This window comes from Anoplopoma fimbria, chromosome 15 (assembly GCF_027596085.1).
Source record: "Anoplopoma fimbria isolate UVic2021 breed Golden Eagle Sablefish chromosome 15, Afim_UVic_2022, whole genome shotgun sequence".
Taxonomy (NCBI): domain Eukaryota; kingdom Metazoa; phylum Chordata; class Actinopteri; order Perciformes; family Anoplopomatidae; genus Anoplopoma; species Anoplopoma fimbria.
In genome coordinates this window covers 21,181,153-21,202,150 of record NC_072463.1, presented here as the reverse complement: position 1 = coordinate 21,202,150, position 20,998 = coordinate 21,181,153, and the positions used below count along the sequence as shown (strand labels likewise).

The 20,998-nt window shown below is 42.2% G+C and overlaps 2 protein-coding genes across 2 annotated transcripts; one reads left to right on the top strand and one right to left on the bottom strand.

Annotated features, from left to right (window-relative positions):
• Positions 1-202: 202 nt before the first annotated feature.
• Positions 203-20,867, bottom strand: tdrd9 (tudor domain containing 9). The gene is made up of 35 exons (XM_054613853.1): positions 20,672-20,867; positions 16,211-16,293; positions 16,023-16,090; positions 15,292-15,513; positions 13,668-13,790; positions 13,319-13,399; positions 13,075-13,239; positions 12,879-12,982; positions 12,676-12,795; positions 12,467-12,551; positions 12,332-12,389; positions 12,124-12,228; positions 11,937-12,034; positions 11,731-11,862; positions 10,887-11,049; positions 10,652-10,715; positions 9,901-9,964; positions 9,765-9,809; positions 9,290-9,343; positions 8,812-8,928; positions 6,924-7,031; positions 6,576-6,676; positions 6,279-6,449; positions 5,361-5,472; positions 5,017-5,232; positions 4,305-4,394; positions 3,956-4,213; positions 3,197-3,364; positions 2,732-2,802; positions 2,541-2,650; positions 1,794-1,890; positions 1,569-1,707; positions 880-998; positions 719-791; positions 203-591 (listed from the first exon to the last, which is right to left on the bottom strand). The coding sequence occupies exons 1-35, from the start codon at positions 20,797-20,799 to the stop codon at positions 493-495; spliced, it is 4,011 nt and encodes a 1,336-aa protein (XP_054469828.1). The 5' UTR covers positions 20,800-20,867; the 3' UTR covers positions 203-492.
• On the top strand, positions 18,267-19,529 carry rd3l (RD3 like). Its single transcript, XM_054613854.1, has 2 exons — positions 18,267-18,580; positions 19,166-19,529. Exons 1-2 carry the CDS (start codon positions 18,267-18,269, stop codon positions 19,527-19,529), a joined length of 678 nt encoding a protein of 225 aa, XP_054469829.1.
• Positions 20,868-20,998: the final 131 nt, after the last annotated feature.

Sequence of the window (20,998 nt, the reverse complement as noted above, 5' to 3'; positions counted from 1 at the left end):
GAACGGGAGACCTGGAATGATGATCTAAAAATATAAGCCAAAGAATTCTGGCACAGACGCACCTCTCATCTCGTAGTAGTTTAGTGCGTATGTGTGTGTGTGTGGATATATTTAACTTGACTCTCGGTCACAATGAGAGTTTGTCTGAATGAAGACTGATTGACGAGCCTCATCTGTTGCAAACAACTATTTTTAATGGCCCACTGCTGAAGCGCTGTTACAAAGAGCTATACAGCCTGATTCTCATCAATGAACTTTAACATTTCTTATTAGCAGCAACTTATTTAAACAGGGAATAACTACTCCAGTGGTAGCTGCAAACAACAAAGAAAGGATTGAGGATTCTGGTGTTGAAAGCTACAGACCCATTAGAACTTAAACATATATATACTCTTCTGAACATAAATACATTCAAAATTAAGCATTAAAAACTGCTTATAGAACATTACAATCTGTTCAGTTTTAACACAGATGTAAGAAGTACAGCTGTTTTTAGCTGTTGAGGAGGGTGACAGGATGCAGCTGGAAGAGAACCCCACTGGTCTTTCCTCCACCCGGCTCCACAATATCCATCTTCAGAGCAGGATCCACCTGTGTGTTCAATACACAAACACTTTAAAAAACGCATTGCTAAAATGTGCTCAAAAAACATGTGTGATGGCTTATTATCAAATTAAAAAGCAATTTTTTGATGCAGGATTCCTGTCATGTACCATACCTGGTTCCATTTATCAGTTTTCTCGTAGTACAGTTGAGTGACAGCTTCTCTTGGCGGTGACTTAGTGAAAAGCCTGCATTACATAATATACACAGATCAATAACTCCATACACATTGATTGAACTTCTTATGCATTATTTTTGTGGGTGTATGTGAGTAACCGTATGAGGCGGTCCCTGCAGTCCTCCTGCAGTTGGCTTATCCTGTCGGGCCCCAGATGCATAGTCCCATTGGGCCCTTCACACACCAGACGGTTTATAGCCACTCGCAAGGCATTTATCTAAAATAAATACAAATACATAGAACTTATCAGTAATACACAAAACAGAATGCTTCATCATGTAACATAGGCATTAAGGTATAACAGAATAGATTGGTAGTATTTAATAGACACTAGAATCATTCGTACACCAGTGCCAATACCACAAGGTACAAAATGATCTGAATTAATTTCTGCGATTATACTAGTTTTATTCTAGATATGTATTATTAGCTGTCGAAATACTGACAAAACCATACTGAGAAATCTTATTCAGATTCAATATAGAAAATTGTTACCCAAAAACAGTAAATTCCACAAAGCCATTTCTAAAACATTCCTCCATCTCGCCAATGATTTGGAAAACGCATTCTAACCACATGTACTTCAAGGACTACTATCGTTCTTCAGGGAGAGGGAAGTGCTGCAGCTCAACCCATTTGAAAACAGTTAATCTTTTTAGGAGAGATGCTACATATCACCCATCAAACACGAAGATTCAACCAAAGACTGACAAAGAATCGGTTTTCCTGCCTACTTCATGGCTGCTGTCAGTCACAGCACAGCTGTGTTTCTGGTGACAGCTTTTACCTCAGTGATGTCTTCTACATCAAATCTGACGTCAAAGGTGAGTTCGATGTCATGCTCGGGTAGGATGCCCTCCTGTGTTTGACTGTTCCAGCCCAAGCCACAGAGGGCGCCAGTGTAGCAGGTCCTCTCTTCATTAGTGCTACAAAAAATAGGGGGAAATATTAAAATGTTATTGAATATGCTGCCTTTAAGGTGTGCAGTTATAAGTCTGTGTGTCTGACTTACCGTAACTCCATGATGGGGGTGAAGAGCATGGTTAGGAGTGCAGGCAGTCCAGGGATGTCTGGCATGATGGAGGTATCTCTCAGTAGAATACGTGTCCCTGCGACACAACCACACATTTAAAGCTGCAATAGTTGATTATGACATTTAGAAGGGCATTAAAGGTTCGGCAACCACTGACAACAAGTTCATGTTTTCACATTCAGCAGACAAGGAGCAACAATAGCATTCATATGGAGTTGTGTTTTTGGCCACCTGAGAAAAATATCTTTGAGGCACTTTAGCCAGTTAGATGCTCCATAATGTCAAGCAGCTAGTCGCTAACTTTGTCCGTTTGCTGTTTAGTGCTAGGCAGGTAGTATCCAGTGCGGTTTTCCCTAAAAAACAGCTGCCTTATACTGGAATTTTCAACCATAACAATGAGCTTTAAGACACTACAGCTTCTGATATACTTACTGCAGAGTATCGGCCGCATGGAAGCGCACACGGATCCATTTATGCTAAAATTAAGGGCAACGAGTTCAACGACATTTAGCTGTCTTTGTATTCCATTAAAGACAAACTATATAAAATGTGGGTAACCATGGATCTCCTCGCACAACCTGTCAAAACAAGCACCCATTTTGTTTTCTTCTTGGCAAACCAGATGGAGGTGTATACACCACCAACTAGACTGGAGTGAAGAACGAAACTCGAGCATGCGGTTCGGCCACTAATGGGTATGTATTTATGAGATGTTGTATCTGGTACCTGTGGGGTTGACGGACACAGCGCCAGCCACCAGCATCCTCAGATGTTTGTTGTGAGGGTTTTCATTCAGGGCCAAGGAGTTGATGCTGACTCGCTCTATACACACCGTCCTGCAGGAGGACACACACATAAGCAATGAGCACTATTCCTGCCTGAATGTTAATGTGGCCGTTGTGTACGTTTTTGCTTACTTGTAGAAGGTCTTGTGGCTCAAGCTGTGGAAGTTTATCTTATAAGGACTGTGTGGTCCATGCAGATGAACCTGTGGTGTTAGAAGGAAGGCTGCAGTCAGACACATCACATGACTTCATGCATCACCCAGTCATCATTGTTCTGCCCTTCAGACAGAATGGGTGTGGCTTTGAATGAACACAACACATGAACTGAAATGGCTCCACCTCCTGGACAAACCATAATACATACATGTATTTGGTATGGATTATACCAAAATACATACCAAAATATCAGCATCTCAGACACTCGGAGTGTGTGTCCCATTTTAAATCCCTCCCTCTTTATTGATTGTAATTAGTTGTTTTGAATTATTGCTACTGTTTTCTTAAGATGCTTAATACACTTTGTAATATTGTTTTTGAAAAAGATTTTTGTATATATATATATTTTATGATTATTCTGGAAACTGGAGAGTATCTTGCCTTTGTCTTGGATTGGGACTGGCGGCTTTTGGAAAAGTGGGCAAGTAGGTTGTCAATGAGCTGCTTCTCCTCTTTCTTGCGATCTTTCCAGGAGCTGCTGGCAGCGTTAGGGACATATGTTCCCCTTTCCATGTCTTTGTACAGGGACATCAGAGATTCATGGTTTTGCTGCAAATGCACACAAAAATAAGACATCAAGTATGAGAAGGGCGCACAGCATTTTAATGGATCTTTATGAATCTGAGATAATTCAGTCGTATTCATTCTCCATCCTACACATATCATTTCTGTGTGTGTATTTTCTTATGTAGCAAAAGGGAACAACAAAATTAATTTATGTTGCGCAACCCTTTTGTACATCAATGTTGAATATAAATGAACCTTGAATCCTTGTCTTTGCTGTGATCTATCAAATCTATGGGTTGGACATACGAAGCATCTAAACTGTCAGAAATCAAGTCGAATACGCTGCAGTTCTGGCTAATGGAGTGTCTGAGGATGTTTTGATGCTGTTTATTTACCATTAAATAAACAGCACCACTCTGAGGTGCACTGTAGCTGATGTTAATCCAGGCTGACCACAGCCACTGCTCTTTTTATTAAAGAATAGAACTAAGAGCAAGCTCAAGACTTATGAAAGCACATGTTTAGGTTAAGTATTGCTTTGAGTAGGGCATGTTATGATTGATGTATTTCTATATTGCAGACTGCCTAATACATTTTATGTGGGACAACCTGAGCTCCCGACTGGTGCATTACCTTGGAATCGAAGCTCTCTTCGGCCTCCACAGCATGTTCTTCTTCCACCATAATGTCCATCACGCTGGTGCTTGTTGTCTCTGTGTTGATGAGCAGCTGCACACGAACGACGCCATGGAGGATGGAGTACAGCGACACGATGAGTGAACAGCCCTTCACTAGTGTGATGAACCGATCCCGGGCTTGGCTGCTCCACTGGTTCCCCAGGATGATAGACCGGGCTGAAGGATGCATTCCAACAACTTGGAACTCCTGAGCCTGAGACCAGAGTGTTTGTGTGTTACTGTTAGTTCACAGGTTGGACAGTGGAACAGATAAGTGTGCCATCATTCTCTGACCACTGGGCTACCTGGAATGGGTGAGACAGGAGGTCAGAAGGGAGCTCCCTGAGGCTGCTGCAGGAAACAACCGCTGTGTTGCCAAAGTCCAAGAAGAACACCTGCAGGATAAAAACATATCCTACGATCTGGTACATGAAGTAACAACAGCAACTGCCATCACTTACTGCTGTTGAGTGGGATTTCCACTACATTCAAAGGTCAACACTGAGGTCAGTTTTTAAACGCCTGGATACCTGGATACAGGTATTCAATGGTACGCCTTTGAAATGTTTTGTCTGCACGAGTAAAAAACAGACACATGTCGAGATCACTGCCAGTTTTGGTCAGTGATGCTATACATTTTGTAAAATTTGAATATGTAGAGTAAAAACTTTCTCATGAATAATAAAATATACTTTATTTTCTATTATATGTTATTCATAATAGCCAGGTGGGACATTTAAAGTCTGTACTTGGTGGCACAGAGGTGAAGGCACTGGTCAAAAGGCAATATATAATCCTGAAATTATTAATTTATAAATGTATCTTAAAAAGGTTTCTAGTCCTTGATCAGCAAGTCTAAACAACTGACAATTTCTCTTCTATGATGGCATGAGCATATAAGAGACATTTGAAAAGACATTGAAAATAAGACAGGAGAAAAGTAAAGTAGATTTGTTATGAGAAAAATTGAATGGGTGCACTACATCTTGAAAGCTGCAGCTTGTGAGCGATATTCACCTCCACTGTATTGACACGCATGTGCAGGATCTTGGCACGGTAGTACATGTTCTGCTCCTTCATCTCAGAGTAAGGAGCCAGACACAGCAGGTTGGGGTAGAGCGACACAGTTACAGGGTGCAGCGTACGTGAGTTTATCTCTGCTGTCAGATGGCGCTGCTTCTCCAAGCTGGCTTCATCTGCACGGAAGCCCCAGAAATTCCCCACCTCCACCACCTGGCACAGAGATCAGAGTTAAGAGAGGATATAACCATTCAAGATTCAAACATGTAATCAAAAACCCAACAAATAGATATCTCTTGTTGAGATTGACTTGTTTGGCCAAGTTAATTGTAAAGACTGACCTCTGTGATGTTCACCACAAACAAGTGGTTGGGGGGTAGCTTGTCCGGGTCAATGGCCCCGCTCACAACTCCCACTGGGCAGACAGACTGGCTCTGGAAGTCTACATTCACCCTGCACAGCAACAGCACATAAAGAAGTCAACCTTAAAGTTTCACTATTTATTGCTGTTTTGAGGTTGCCTGTCAAATCACAATATAAGCATAGTTAATATTTAACATAGTCGCTTTGCAGCTTTTCATAAGGCATCCTAGAACAAAAAACAACTTACATACATTTAAAGTTTAATAAGTTTAATGCCTACTGATCACAGCAATCGATTCAATTGTTTTCCAATCTTTTTTTTGTTAGACAATGCTGCAAGTATCATTTTTTAAATAGAGCCTCTGTGTCTGCTATCAGACCTTTTAGGGTGGATGCTTGTTAGTATGGGGGCTTGAATCCAGCGGAGCCTAATAACAAGAATCACAACCTCAAATCTATTTCAGGGTTATCACAACATGCCAACCTTGGTTAACTTTTAGGCAGGTGGAATTACCAGTGTTAAAGTCAAAGCAATAATTGAGACTAGTTGGTGAATTGTGTTATTATTGGATAGCTAATAATGTGCAAAGTCACCCCATCTCCTACCCAGAGGGAGGTAGGAAGAAGCTGGTGCTGGCTCAGCCTGAAACCTCCCCTCTTTGAGTCCAAGTGAAAGCTTGAGCCACACAGAGCGTGAAGATGTCAGATTATATTAAGGCTCAGTGCAGGGGCACTGACCAATGCAGCCTGTGGTTCAAAGGGCACCACTTTCCAAAAAGACGGTTAGTGTGGGACTTTTCAGCCCTCAAAAATCTGTCATAGTCGAACATTAGTGCTCTTATGACATTTTCTGCATACAGAAAGAAGGTAACCATAATGTGTGAATAATGCCATACCGTGCAGATTTCATGTGAGTAATGTTTTTACACGCATCGCAGATTTCTATTTGCTCGATGGGGAAGACAGACAGCTCCATAAGAGCACTGTGCTGTGCCAGGAGGAGGGCAAGAAACACCTCAGGCAGCACCCCCGTATCCTGGGAAGTCCTGTAAAACTCCACATATGCTCTGAGAAAGCACACACACACAAACCCAAAGACAAAAACAATTATGAATATGCACATTGCAGTGTTGTTTAAATAAAATGGAGCAGATTAAAAAAAGTTGATGATGTGCAGCAGTGGCTTTCACTACCTGGAGCTCTCAAAGGAAATGGCTTTGACCTGTCCACACAGGCGGAACAGAGACTGCAGCTGCTTGTAATACAGGAAAGGGTACGGAGGGAGGTTCCTCAGCTGAAAACAGGTGGTCTGGTGTTATTTTACAATATCCCAACATCCTACTTAAAGAGGCTAATAGACTAAAATAAAAAATAAAGACACCAATTCAAATTTACTGGATTGTTATTTACTACTAAAATAATAAATCTTACACCAGCACCTTGGTAACTTGTCACTAACACCAGATCCAGCTGTTTGAGTCAGTATTGGCACAATATTAGAGATATTAGTACAGCCCTCCTCTCAACATCATGGATCATACCATCACTGTTGTTCTGGGGTTGAAGCCACTCAACTCTTTGGAGGCCAGGTCTTCATCTATTTCTCCCTGGATGAAGTAGTTGGGGTAGTGGGCCCCAGCAATGACCACCTAAGACAAAGAGAGGTGCAACCTAAAACAGACTGATATTTACAGTGGGTACGGAAAGTATTCAGACCCCTTTAAATTTTTCACTCTTTGTGTCATTGCAGCCATTTGCTAAAATCGAAAAAGTTCATTTTTTTTCGCATTAATGTACACTCAGCAACCCATCTTGTCAGAAAAAAACAGAAATGTAGAAATTTTTGCAAATTTATTAAAAAAGAAAAACTGAAATATCACATGGTCATAAGTATTCAGACCCTTTGCTGTGACATTTGATGTGTCATATTTAACTCAATGCTGTCCATTTCTTCTGATCCTCCTTGAGATGGTTCTACTCCTTCATTGGAGTCCAGCTGTGTTTAATTAAACTGATTGGACTTGATTAGGAAAGGCACACACCTGTCTATATAAGACCTTACAGCTCACAGTGCATGTCAGAACAAATGAGAATCATGAGGTCGAAGGAACTGCCCAAGGAGCTCAGAGACAGAATTGTGGCAAGGCACAGATCTGGCCAAGGTTACAAAAGAATTTCTGCAGCACTCAAGGTTCCTAAGAGCACAGTGGCCTCCATAATCCTTAAATGGAAGAAGTATGGGATGACCAGAACTCTTCCTAGACCTGGCCGTCCAGCCAAACTGAGCAATCGTGGGAGAAGAGCCTTGGTGAGAGAGGTAAAGAAGAACCCAAAGATCACTGTGGCTGAGCTCCAGAGATGCAGTAGGGAGATGGGAGAAAGTTCCACAAAGTCAACTATCACTGCAGCCCTCCACCAGTCGGGGCTTTATGGCAGAGTGGCCCGACGGAAGCCTCTCCTCAGTGCAAGACATATGAAAGCCCGCATAGAGTTTGCCAAAAAACACATGGAGGACTCCCAAACTATGAGAAATAAGATTCTCTGGTCTGATGAGACCAAGACTGAACTTTTTGGCGTTAATTCTAAGCGGTATGTGTGGAGAAAACCAGGCACTGCTCATCACCTGCCCAATACAATCCCAACAGTGAAACATGGTGGTGGCAGCATCATGCTATGGGGGTGTTTTTCAGCTGCAGGGACAGGACGACTGGTTGCAATTGAAGGAAAGATGAATGCGGCCAAGTACAGAGATATCCTGGAAGAAAACCTCCTCCAGAGTGCTCAGGACCTCAGACTGGGCCGAAGGTTCACCTTCCAACAAGACAATGACCCGAAGCACACAGCTAAAATAACAAAGGAGTGGCTTCGGAACAAGTCTGTGACCATTCTTGACTGGCCCAGCCAGAGCCCTGACCTAAACCCAATTGAGCATCTCTGGAGAGACCTGAAAATGGCTGTCCACCAACGTTCACCATCCAACCTGACAGAACTGGAGAGGATTTGCAAGGAAGAATGGCAGAGGATCCCCAAATCCAGGTGTGAGAAACTTGTTGCATCATTCCCAAGAAGACTCATGGCTGTACTAGCTCAAAAGGGTGCTTCTACTCAATACTGAGCAAAGGGTCTGAATACTTATGACCATGTGATATTTCAGTTTTTCTTTTTTAATAAATTTGCAAAAATTTCTACATTTCTGTTTTTTTCTGTCAAGATGGGTTGCTGAGTGTACATTAATGCGAAAAAAAAATGAACTTTTTCGATTTTAGCAAATGGCTGCAATGAAACAAAGAGTAAAAAATTTAAAGGGGTCTGAATACTTTCCGTACCCACTGTAGGTGTGTCTATTCAGTAACTGAATATTTATTTTTAGCGGTGACTGGATCTCAAGTGTATAGCTTCATTTACACAATGTGCGGCACTGACTCTAACCTGAAGAATGAACTTCTGCCTGTGTGTGCTGGTGTAATCCAAGGGTTGGATGCTCTGCAGCACATGCATGTTGAACTGGGACACACGCTTCTTCAGGTCCTCGTACAGCTCTGCAACCTGGACAGTGAGTTACTTCTGAGGAGGTCTGAGCCATGATATTTTACAGCCCAACTTCAAAATATTATCTCATCAAGGCTTGAAGTTTAAGACAAGACATGTTTCACAGCCAACTGTGCACCAAAAGGCTATGATTATCAAATCTGTGATGTAACGGGCCAAGTTCAAACTCTGTCAATAATAATACCCACCCGCTCCTCTGCTACTGATGGCATTACCCAGATTACATAAAATTGTATTTTTGGTAACACGACTAAAAACAGGATCAATGCCTGTTAGACTAAGATGGGTAATGACGAAGACATCCTGTGATGTGTCTTGATGAACTCATGTGACCCAGCTCTCTGCTCCATCTCTGTACCTCCCTGATCCTCTTGATCTGGATGAAGTTCTCTTTTCCCCAGTCCAACTCATCCTAAGAGAGGAAGCAGCAAAGGTACACTTCAAGAAATAATACAGAAAATAAGAGAGTGCTACACTGATTTGTTATGCCCCATTAAAAAGCTTTAGTGAATAGTTTAAATATTAACATAGGCAAGGCCACTTTTCTCCAACTGAGGTGAAATTGAATAAACAATCTAAATAAGGACAACAAACATCAATTTTCCTTTGGCAACTGCTTTAAGAGCTATAGCGTACTAAATGCGGTTCATACAGGGCTATGTTATTTAATTATCAATAGAGCAATTATATATATGTAGATGGTAATCTTTAAAATAATTTATGATGAATAATAGTGGAGTGTCAAAGGGTGGCTCTTTACAACAATAATAGTAGTACTTAAAAAAAGAAAATCAGTTTTATTTTATTTTATATATGGTAGTTGTTTTGTTCACCTTTGGGTGTCTCAGCTGTCCTTTCTTTTTGGATAGATGCCATGCCTGACAGTAAGAGACAATAAGGGAATGGTCTTAAAAACAAAAGCTATGAGGAAAATATGTAAATCCATTTAACTCGCTGCCGACACATTACCTTGAAGGCATTGACAAAACCTATGGAATCACTTGGTGTGCCACGGGCAAAGGCCAGCTTGCTCCTGGAACGATAAATATCATTTAGTGCACAAAGAAAAATTATATAATACACAAATCCAATATCTGTATCTGGCCTGCATGTATTCTAAAGACAACATGTCGCAGGTTTGTGCTCTGAGGAAAGGGCCTGTGTCCATATAGCGCTTTTTCTGAGTGTATGCGGCTGGTCATTTTTGAGAGGCCGCTCCGACTCTGAACCTTACACTACCGAGTCTGTCTGTCTGTCGTGAGCTTTATTATACAACATTGGTTGGAGTGTTAATAGAGTTTTAAGATATTTCTTTTCATAGAACCTTTTTTTTTTTTTTAAAGCACTTGGAGGCCCAAACATCTGACCATTTGATTGAGAAACCCAGGACTAAGGATAACAGTGAATTGATGGCTGGATATACTATGACAGAGACTTTATTAAGATTTATACATATTTTTTTACACACTTTCTCTTTCTTCTCTTCAGTGTTTTGTTTGTCCACAAAGATTTTAACTGCGAGACAAATCATTAGATACAAAACACTGTGATGGTACTTAAGCTGGAAAAGTAAGTCAATAGTCAATAGATAGGTCTGGACTCCATGGAGCAGGTTACAAGACAACATTATGTCCAAAACATCTTGTGTCACAGTGGTTGGACACATAAATGATCTACACTGACAGTCTGTGAATCAGTGCAGCAGCTGGATGTGACTCACCTGTGGCCGGCAAGCTGCTGCATGGATGGTATGGCAAAGAAACTCTTCAGAGAGTGCGAGGCAGCTGAGGATGAGAGAAATTCTTAGTGTCTCCCACAGACACAGATTAAACCATTATTAATGTTGACGTTTTGTACTCGTCATGACAGATTGATTAGTTGTACGTCTTTACCACTGTGAACACGTGCATATGCAGTGATTGAGGTCCATTGCAGTAGCATAAAGACAGACTGACCTATGATGAGGCACTCATCCAGGCAGCCAAAGATGTGGCCCAGGACAATCATCTTCCCCAGGCACAGGTCAACAGGTAGGTGTGCCAGCACTCGGCCCAGGAACGTTAGCTCACCATCGTCATTGTGACCCCTGCAATTACTTTTCGCAGACAGAGCACCCATCTGCAAAATGAAACATCCAGCTAGTATCAAGACAACAGGCTTTATTTATATCTCCAATCACCTCCTAAAACCTTACCTCAGAACAACAGCTTGACTTCAAATATCCAAGGATTTTGAGATGAAATGACTGACACATATGGAATTATGTGGTAAACAAACAAATGCTCAACAAACCAGAATATGTTTTATATTTTAGATTCTTCAAAGTAGTTGAATGAGAAGGCGTGTCCAAACTTTTGACTGGTACTGTATACCAACATTTATCCATCTATTTCTCCTTGGTCTTGTTGTCTTTGTTATGTATTCCCATTTTCTGGATTTACAATTTGTATGTGCCAATACTACTGTCTATTCTTATTCTGTTTGATTCTGTGTAACTTGGCTTTGTGAGATGGTATAAAAGGAAAAAAAGGAAACCAGAGCTATCGTACACTCTTCTTTCCCTTCCACACACAAAGATACATAACACAACCCTGCCCTTCATTACCCTCACCTAAGAGACTTATGCAAACACTGGCTGATGCAGAGCTCCTGTTAGAGAACTCCTGGTCTAATTCTCAGTGACAGAGCTGTGTGGTCAGCTGCCAGCCCAAATCCATCATTAAAGCCACACATTGATACAAACGTGACTAGAAATAACTGGCTCACTAAGGGAAGGATCATGAATCTGTACTTATTTACTTCTTTGAGTTGGAGCACTGTCCGCACTATGTCACCAAGGTTGGGGGGTGAGAGGGCTGTCGAAAGGATGGAGCGGGGATCTCCCATGTCCAGCAGCTTCACCTTCAGCATGATGGTGGCCAACGGGGCAAGCTGAGAGGAAGGCAAAAGGGTCAAAGCAATGTTTAATAAAAAAGAAATCTCTTGGCAAGTGGACATTCTCCTACCAGCATCTCAGGGATCATGTAGTCTAGGATTTCATTCCTCCAGAACTCTTTGGTAACGAGGCGGTAACAGTAGCCCTTAGACACTCGACCTGCCCGACCTGACAGAGAGAGGAAATAAGTGCGAAAAGACAGAAGTGAGCAGATGTTTACACTTCAGAGATGAAGTTCTGTGCTGCAAGTAGTGCACCTCGACGCTGGTTGCAGTTGGTTTTGGATGCCCAGGTGAGACGCAGAGACTGATAATTGGTATCTTTATCACAGACCATGTGACGGGCCAGGCAGAAATCAATCACTGTGAAGAAAAAAGCACCGATACAGTTACAATTTTAAAATACTTGATCACAAACCAAAGATTAAGGGAATAGATAAAAGCAACCTGAAGGGAAAAAACGAACCATATTTGACGTCTGGAACAGTCACCGAACTCTCAGCAATGTTGGTGGAAAGGATGACCTGTTAAGTTGAGGAGATCATCGGTATGGCAGTTACTAAGAACACACTTGAGACAGAATGAGATAAAAGTGTTTTACCTTCCTGTATCCGGGGACGGGGAACAGAAACACACCATTCTGCTCCTCCAGAGTCACAGTGGAGTGGAGAGGATAAACCTGAAGTCTGAACAACAGCACTTTGAATTACACAAAACTGACTTGTCTTATAGGTTGCTAGTACAGACAAAGAACAAATAGGTTTTAGCTACAGGGTATGATTCAACAAAGAGATAATCTCAAAAACTCACCTTCTGTGGACCAGCTTGGCCAAGGCCTCCTGCATGTAGCTTATCTCGTGTATACCAGGAAGGAAAACCAGCACACTGCCCCGCTCCGATGAAGTCATGCCACCTTTTATTTCTCCTTTGCTGCTCAAACACAAACGATCATCACTTTATGTGTCTGCTGTTTTGTTAAAGCAGTCAAGTGTGCTAAAACAGTAAGGCCTCACCTTGAGTCTTTGCCCTCCATCTCATCAAAGCTCTGAATGAGACTGATGGCGAGATTGTACATCTCCACTGAAATGTGAGGCTCCTCTAGATGAAGCAACTCAGCCTGATACAGACACACACACAATTCAGACATTAACTACTTCAGTGTTCAGTACAGAGAACATTAGCATTAGCAAACATTGTCTGTCTTCTTACCTTGTATGGAAACAGTGTTTGGAGGTCATCCAGATAAAACTCCTCAATGGCATACGGTGTTCCCTCCACTTCAAACACATAGGCAGGGTTCATTTTGCCACGAATAGGTGTTCCAAAGTACTCAGCAAACTGTTTGCAGTTAATGGTGGCTGACATAAGGATGATCTAAAAAAAACACGGGTCCTATGAGAGTTTAACGGATGCAAAAGGAGAACAGAAGTTGGATTTTACATGATGCAATTACCTTGACATAACATGAGTTGGAATGAAGAAGTTTTCTCAACACCAGCAGGAGAAAGTCCATCTCCTCAGTGCGCTCATGTACCTTAAGCAAAGGCAGAGTAGTAAAATGGCTTAGACCAAATTGTCAGGAATCCCTGATTGGATCATATAACTAAAGGGATCCTGAAACTAAACGGAAATTGTGTGTCTAAAAACAAAAACATTAAACACTTACTATAACTACATAAAATGATAAACTTGAATTAAGCACAGTGTAACATTAGGGAACCTGCCTTTTCCTTAAACACATTTACAAAACAAAATACAGAAGCCGGCATACAGAGAAAATTATCTGCCTCATTTTTATGCACCTCGTCTACAAAAATGTGGGAGTACTCTGTGAGGCACTTGGCTGAAACCAGTTTTTGCAGCAGCACTCCTGTAGTCATGTAGATGAGCTGTGTGTGCTCAGTAGCCATCTTCTCCAGTCCAACCTGGAATACACATATGCAAAGTTGTATTCATAAATCTGGACAACCGCACACGCACTGAAAATTAATAACATCTCCTTTGGGCTCTCTAACTGGGGCATCTGACAAAAGGCCCCCGGGCCCCATCTGTTTGTTTTTGTTTCTTCATCTTGTTTTTACTAGAGAAGATAATCACAATCTTTGACTCCTATCATCTGAATATTTCATCTCATCATCATCGTTTGGTGTTTTTGTACAATGCTAATGTACATTGACTTACAGAGCAAACTACAACCCTTTCTTCTTTTGTTTAATGCTTCCTTTACAGTAGCTTTAGGCCTTAACTTTCTTAAAACTAACATCTGCAATGCCAACATGACTATTTCTGGTTGGTCATGGAGAAAACCTCGGGGAAATACCTTTTGGTTCACCGACTTCACTTTGATCTTAAAAGAACTTTCCATGCCTTGACTGCACAACTTTTACAAACAAAAAAATAGGAAAGGGAAGAAGGAAAGAGCTCTCTTCTTAGAGCAAATTGAGATATTTCAGAAGGGCTAAAGACAAGAATCAAAAAGCACCTTAGAGCTACGTGGATAAATATCATAACTTCAGGTTATGCTGCATAACACGTTTGGGTTTACCAGGTCTGTCCGGCAGCCTCCCCCGCCACCTGATCCAACTCACCACCAGATGGTGATCAGTTGACAGCTCTGCTCCTCTCTTCACCTTTGTGTTTACTGCCGTTTGGTGCATAGGCACAATCATGACAGTCAGAGACTTTCCCCTGCGATTCGCAGTCGCAGAAAGAGGCGTTTCAGTTCTCCGGGGAGAACTCCAGAAGTGTCCAAGACATACGGCCGCAGGTCTGATGACACAACTACAAAGTCGATCATAGACCTTTGGCCTAGGGTGTTCTGGTACCAAGTACACTTATGAACCTCCCTATGCTCAAACATGGTGTTTGTTATGGACAGTCCATGACTAGCACAGAAGTCCAACAACAAAGCACCACTCGGGTTCAGATCGGGCAGGCCGTTCCTCCCAATCACACCCCTCCAGGTTTCTCCATCGTTACCCACGTGAGCGTTGAAGTCTCCCAGAAGAACTATGGAGTCCCCAGTCGGCGCCCTTTCCAGAACACCACCCAAGGACTCCAAGAAGGCTGCGTACTCCTTACTGCCGTTTGGTGCATAGGCACAAATGACAGTCAGAGACTTTCCCCCTGCGATTCGCAGTCGCAGAGAGGCGACCCTCTCGTTCTCCGGGGAGAACTCCAGAACAGCGGCGCTCAGCCGGGGGCTTGTTGCCCCCGACAACACAGCTCTCAGGATCACTGGGGCACACAAACCCCTCCACCACGATAAGGTGGCGATTCATTGGTGGCGATTAATTTGTTCCATACCCTTTTTATTAAACAGATAAAAACAAAATGGTCTGAGCTATGAACATATGTACAGGCTCACATATGTATCTGTAATAAACCGTTCAGGTAAATCAGATTCTGTCTAAATGTAGCACTAACCTGATATCCCACCAGACTACCCAGGGTACACTTCCGCTGGGTGGCAACCCATCGGGCAATACTGGTGGCCCCAATTTTGCGTGGTTGGGTGACCACAATGTTGCATGAGGAGTTTTTCTCATTGTAGTGGTCCAGGATGTACTGTGGCACCTGGGTGGTCTTGCCACTGCCTGTGGCTCCTCGAATGATCACTACAGAGTTGTTCTCTATGAGGGAGATCAGCTGGAAGCAGGCACACACACACACGCACACGCACACACACACACACACACACACACACACACATATATAACGCAAACACATGTGCACAGTAAAAGAAAGAACGTTAACAAAAGTAGGAAAACCATTTGGAAATCTGTATCATATCAAATTTAGAAATAAATTATGAAATTCTAGAGCAGATGGGTGTGCTAGACTGATTTGTAACCGGAAGTCCACGCTTAATAATCTGCATTAAGAAAGCACAAACACTACTCCATATTAGACTACAGAACATTCCAGGCAGGACATTTTAAAGCTGGTTGTTGTTCTGCAACATGAAATGACGTTGAGTTAATCTTGAGCAAACAGTAAAAGCTTAAGTGCACCAGTGTCCTAAGGACATAATGGTATTTTCAGTGAAACTCCTAACATGAACCAAAATAGAAAGTACTACAGGAGAATGGAAGAGTACTTTCAGACCATCAAGCTGAAGGGTTGAGAGTATGTGGTGTATGGATGGTGTATTTTACCTTCTGTCTGTTTTTGGTTATGAGCAGGCTGGGGTACTTGTAGCTGGCAAGTGGAGGAGGAGCAGTACCTAAAGACACGGACACGAATGCACAAGAAACAGGGTTAAACCGTTTAGGGCAGGAGGAAGATTTCTTTAAGTGAGTATGGTGTGAGATAAGAAAAAGATAAAACAAAGTTTAATACTCACTCCCTCCATGTTCTGTTTTTTTAAACCACCCTCCATCAGAGTTTACATTTTTCAGGCTGCTCTCATCAGGAACGTCTGATTGGCTGAAACAAAATAAAAGCAGTTTTAAGCAGTTAATCATTTTTGAGGCTCTTTTAACCAATGAGTTAATTTCGGCCTTTTTGCCCGTTTCCCCTAACATTACAAAAGATGTAAATTAATTTCAAAGACCATACCGTAATCTATTTACTTTCCTTCTCTGAACTCATATGTGATAGACAACAAGTCTTCCTTACTAGAATTGTTCACTGCAATGAAATGGTAAAGAATTCAGTGTAACCATTGTTCAACTTACAACTACAAGTCTCATCTCAGAAAGCCTAACTGCCAAACTGCCAAAGGACCATTATGGTAAAAAACATGAAATTACACATAAAAAAATGATATTGCATGTAACAGTAAGGACCTGCTAAAATTACGAGGCTAAGCTTTATAGCAGCTTTAATCAAATCAAAAATGTTAGTTCACATGAGCGATAATAACCTCAGCTCTACCCACATCACTGCTTGGTACCATTTGTAACTTTGCTCATTTGAGTCTCTGCCTCATCTCGTCTTTCCCTCCGGTGGACGAGGCCCACAGCACTGTATATTCGGGAGAGCGTTCCCAGTTGTCTCTTCCTCTCGCTCTCTCCTAGTGGGGGAAGGATTTTATCGCAACAGCAGGCAAAAACCCTGACAGTACTAAGAGGAGCTCAAATGCAACACACCCACGGCTTGTGCACACACATGCACTCTCGCTCTCTTCCTTTCTCTCCAATGCACACATTTCGTGCAAGCTTCAAAGCAGCTGACCTTACAACAAAGCTGCACACTGCACAGAGGAGGTCGGGGTGAAAGCAGAGATGACAGCTCTTAGTCGGTTAGCAATGTGTGACTAACTCTCCTGGAAAAAGTCAGCATGACGGGAGTGGTGGGAGGGCCGATAGGGACAAGACAATAACTATAACACAAGAGGAAAAACGCTTCCAAAAGCCAAGACATTGGAGGATTGCTGCCGATACACAAGTGCTCCTTTGATTGTATTTGACACCGAGGGACATAGTCAACAGCAAGTGAAGGAATAAAGTTTAAAATGGACTGACGCATGGAGACAAGGAGCTGGAGGCTGTACTCGCTGAAAAGCTGATCTTTGCACAATATCTCACAAAAGCATCAGCGGGGCAGTTTTCACCTGTAAGTACAGATCTTTCCTTTCAATTTTCAGCAAAATGTTAGTGTGATTCTTTCTTTCTGCACGTGCTGGATAACTGACAGCTGTTTAAGTACTGGAATTAAATCAAATGAAAAGCTCTGCAACCTATTGATGAGTGAAGTCACACAAACTGTCTGGGTTCAGTGAGGCTGACCTCTGACCCTGCAGGTGGGGTAATCCATCTGAATCCCAGGTGGAAGCTGTGTTATACTAAATAACACAGCTGTAACAGAGTCAAACACTTACAGCTGGGACATCTGCTTTCAGAGTTTGATTTGAACTGAAGACAATCAGAGCACCCACCAGACGGGGACCAGAGGTAAGCTTGGTTACGGGGTGATCATCTGTCACTGTCAACCTTAAAATGTTAATTATAATGGGGCTTCGTAGTAATGGACAAAATGAGAACCAACATGTCCTCACAGAGAACTGAGGTTGCCGCATTCTCACACATTTCGCCGGGATCTTTGAAGCTGAAGATATCAGTACAAGTGAAATATTTTGTCAGAAATAGGACTGGATATATTTATTTATTTTGTTCTCAGCATCAGGAGAGGATAATATTGATAATGACTATTTTGTATCACCATTTCTTTTCTCTCTCATGTTATGTTTTGGCTTTTTCTGCTTTTTTGCAATCCGTCACATGGTGTTATACCATCTTTTCATTTGTATGTGCAAATAAGTACTTGGTCTTAAGCAACAGATATTTGAGCACATTGAAATGTGTTAAAACAGTGCGTGAGAAGTCGTGGCATCATGGTCCAGAATAACGAATAATTCTTGTTTGTGTAGTTTTCTAGGACTGTCTGCTATGACTGCCATGCCCCTGTTCAGCTGGATGAAATGGTCCCACGAAACAAAAGTGCAGACTCATGATGAAGTGAAAACTCCAAAGACCTCGGGGGTTGTTCCCAGACGCATGTTGATCAGAGAGCTCCTGTGGCATGTGGAGGAGCGTGAGCGGTTGGTGAGGGAACTCGATCGAGAGCACAGGCTGGCCCACAGCGCCCTGGGTCTCCATTGGTTTCAAAAGTACCCCAGGTTACGGACCCTCATCCCCACATCAGAACTACACCAGCTGGAGTTCCTGTGTGCCCAGATCCCACCCATCCACGCTGCCACCGTGCTCTCAAGGTGCTTGGTCGCAGCCATGCCATGCTCTGTCCTCACATTAGTATGCTGTCAACAGTGGCTAGCTGCTTCTGCATCAACACAAGGCCTGACAGCAGGCAAAGCAGAGAAGACCCAAAGGGAAAGGGAGGCAGGGCACGCTGCCAAGAAAGCCATTATGTGTTACTGTCACAGAGGCAGGCGATGTAGGGTGTGAACATGTGAAGGTGAAGGATGCCCTGTAAGGCGGAGTGAAGCCAGACTGCCAGGGGTTTCCACTCATCATCTCTATGTTGGCCATAATGATGTAAAAGACATTGTTCTACATGGTTAAGCACTGTGACCTACTTACTCATTTCCATTAAACTCCTGTGTCACTTCTGTGTGCTTGCATAACCACATTACAAAAGAACAACATATTTAGTATCATTTCTAAAAAGCTGTGCTGTTGTCCTAAATATGTCATTCTTTAAATTTCGAGACTCCTGGTTCAATTATACAATATTAGAAGTCCCAATAGAGAATTTGGTACAATGGCATTGTGTTGATTCAAATATTTACTATTTCAACAAGTTTGTAATCAACTCTATTGGTTGATTCCTTCCACAGGTTTCGTGAGGTGCTTGCCACTAACAACATTAGGCCCTGGGAGCTGGCTACTGTCTTCAAGCAGGTGCTAAGGGACTTCTTGAGCCAAAAGGAGCACGAAGAGGAGAACTACTCAATGCAGGCAGCAGAGCTCCGATCAATGGACGCTTGGACCAGCTGCTACATAATGAAGCAGGGCTTCGTCACACCCACCGTCCCAAACTGTGGAGACAACCCAAGAGAGGAGATACCAACAATCTCTGGTTATGTGGATCGTGCCATGCGGCATTCCAGTTCATTCGCAGGGTCGGACAGAGACTGGGACCTTCCAGATTACTGTCCTGTTCCTCTCAGGCCCACAGGGACCTACAGCACTACACTGTGAGAAGACATTACTCTGTGAGAGGACATTACTCTGTGAGAGGACACTACTCTGTGAGAGGACATTACTCTGTGAGAGGACACTACTCTGTGAGAGGACACTACTCTGTGAGAGGACATTACTCTGTGAGAGGACACTACTCTGTGAGAGGACATTACTCTGTGAGAGGACACTACTCTGTGAGAGGACACTACTCTGTGAGAGGACATTACTCTGTGAAAGGACAGTCTGCTGCGGTTTTGTGTTAAACACAAGAAAAAACAGTTATCACATCAACATCACGAGGAGACAAGATGCAAAACTTGATGTTTTATATAAAGCTTGTTGCAGCTTTCATAGCTTGTGACCAAAAATGTCAGCACCACATAAGGCTATGTGGACAATGTGTTGAACTGTTTCATTACAATAACCTGTTAGCCACCTCTTGTAGACCCTACTTTATAGACTGACTGATTTTCTCTTTTCTAGTTTAAAACCTTAATCAGACTTTGTACATGTGGGCATACAGTACCAGTCAAAAGTTTGGACACACCTTCTCATTCAACTACTTTGAAGAATCTAAAATATAAAACATATTCTGGTTTGTTGAGCATTTGTTTGTTTACCACATAATTCCATATGTGTTCCTTCATAGTTTGGATGTCTTCAATATTAATCTACAATGTAGAAAAAAATAAAAATAAAGAAAAACCATTGAATGAGAAGGTGTGTCCAAACTTTTGACTGGTACTGTATAATACAAATGTGTGTTTTCAGATGACAAGAGTTTTTCCCACGTCATAAGTGCACAGGATGTGAAGACATGCATTACCAGCCTGTGAGTGCTTCTCCCAGAGTGGAAATATCAGTTCAACCACAGATTGATGTTCTCATCCCAAATATTTTATTTTTTTTAAACATGAACAGTTTCAAAGCCCTAAAGAGGTCAAATAAATAAGAATTTAACAATAAAAGAAATCATGGAAAACTCTGAAAAAATTTAATTTGTGCAATGGATTTTGGAGTTTTTGTCTGCTAACTTTTTCCAGCATTCTGTGCACTATTGTATTTCTGTTTTAAATAACCAGTAACTGTGGCTTTAGTGTTGTCCTGGAGCAGGTGTGCTCAGTAGACGAGCACGAGGTTAGCACCTTTGAGTTTCTCACCTGGTCTCTTTCGACGACGCGTCATCAAACTTTCTTTCCACCACTTCCTCCGTGAGTTTAATGTTCGCAAACGTCGTCCCCGAAGTGAACCAATCCGAAATTTCTTCCTTAGTAAATACTTTCTTCATGTTGAAGGCGTTTGCAATTCTCTCATTTCTCAGTGGAGTCTCTCGCTGCGTGAGGCTGGTGAGGAGTCCTGTTACATCGCCCCCTGGCGGTCGGATAGTGCAGTACTTGAGTAAATGTACTTTCCATCACAGCTACCACATGCATGGAGCATTTTTACAGTCCTATTATTTGAACTATTCAGAAAACAATACCACCAAA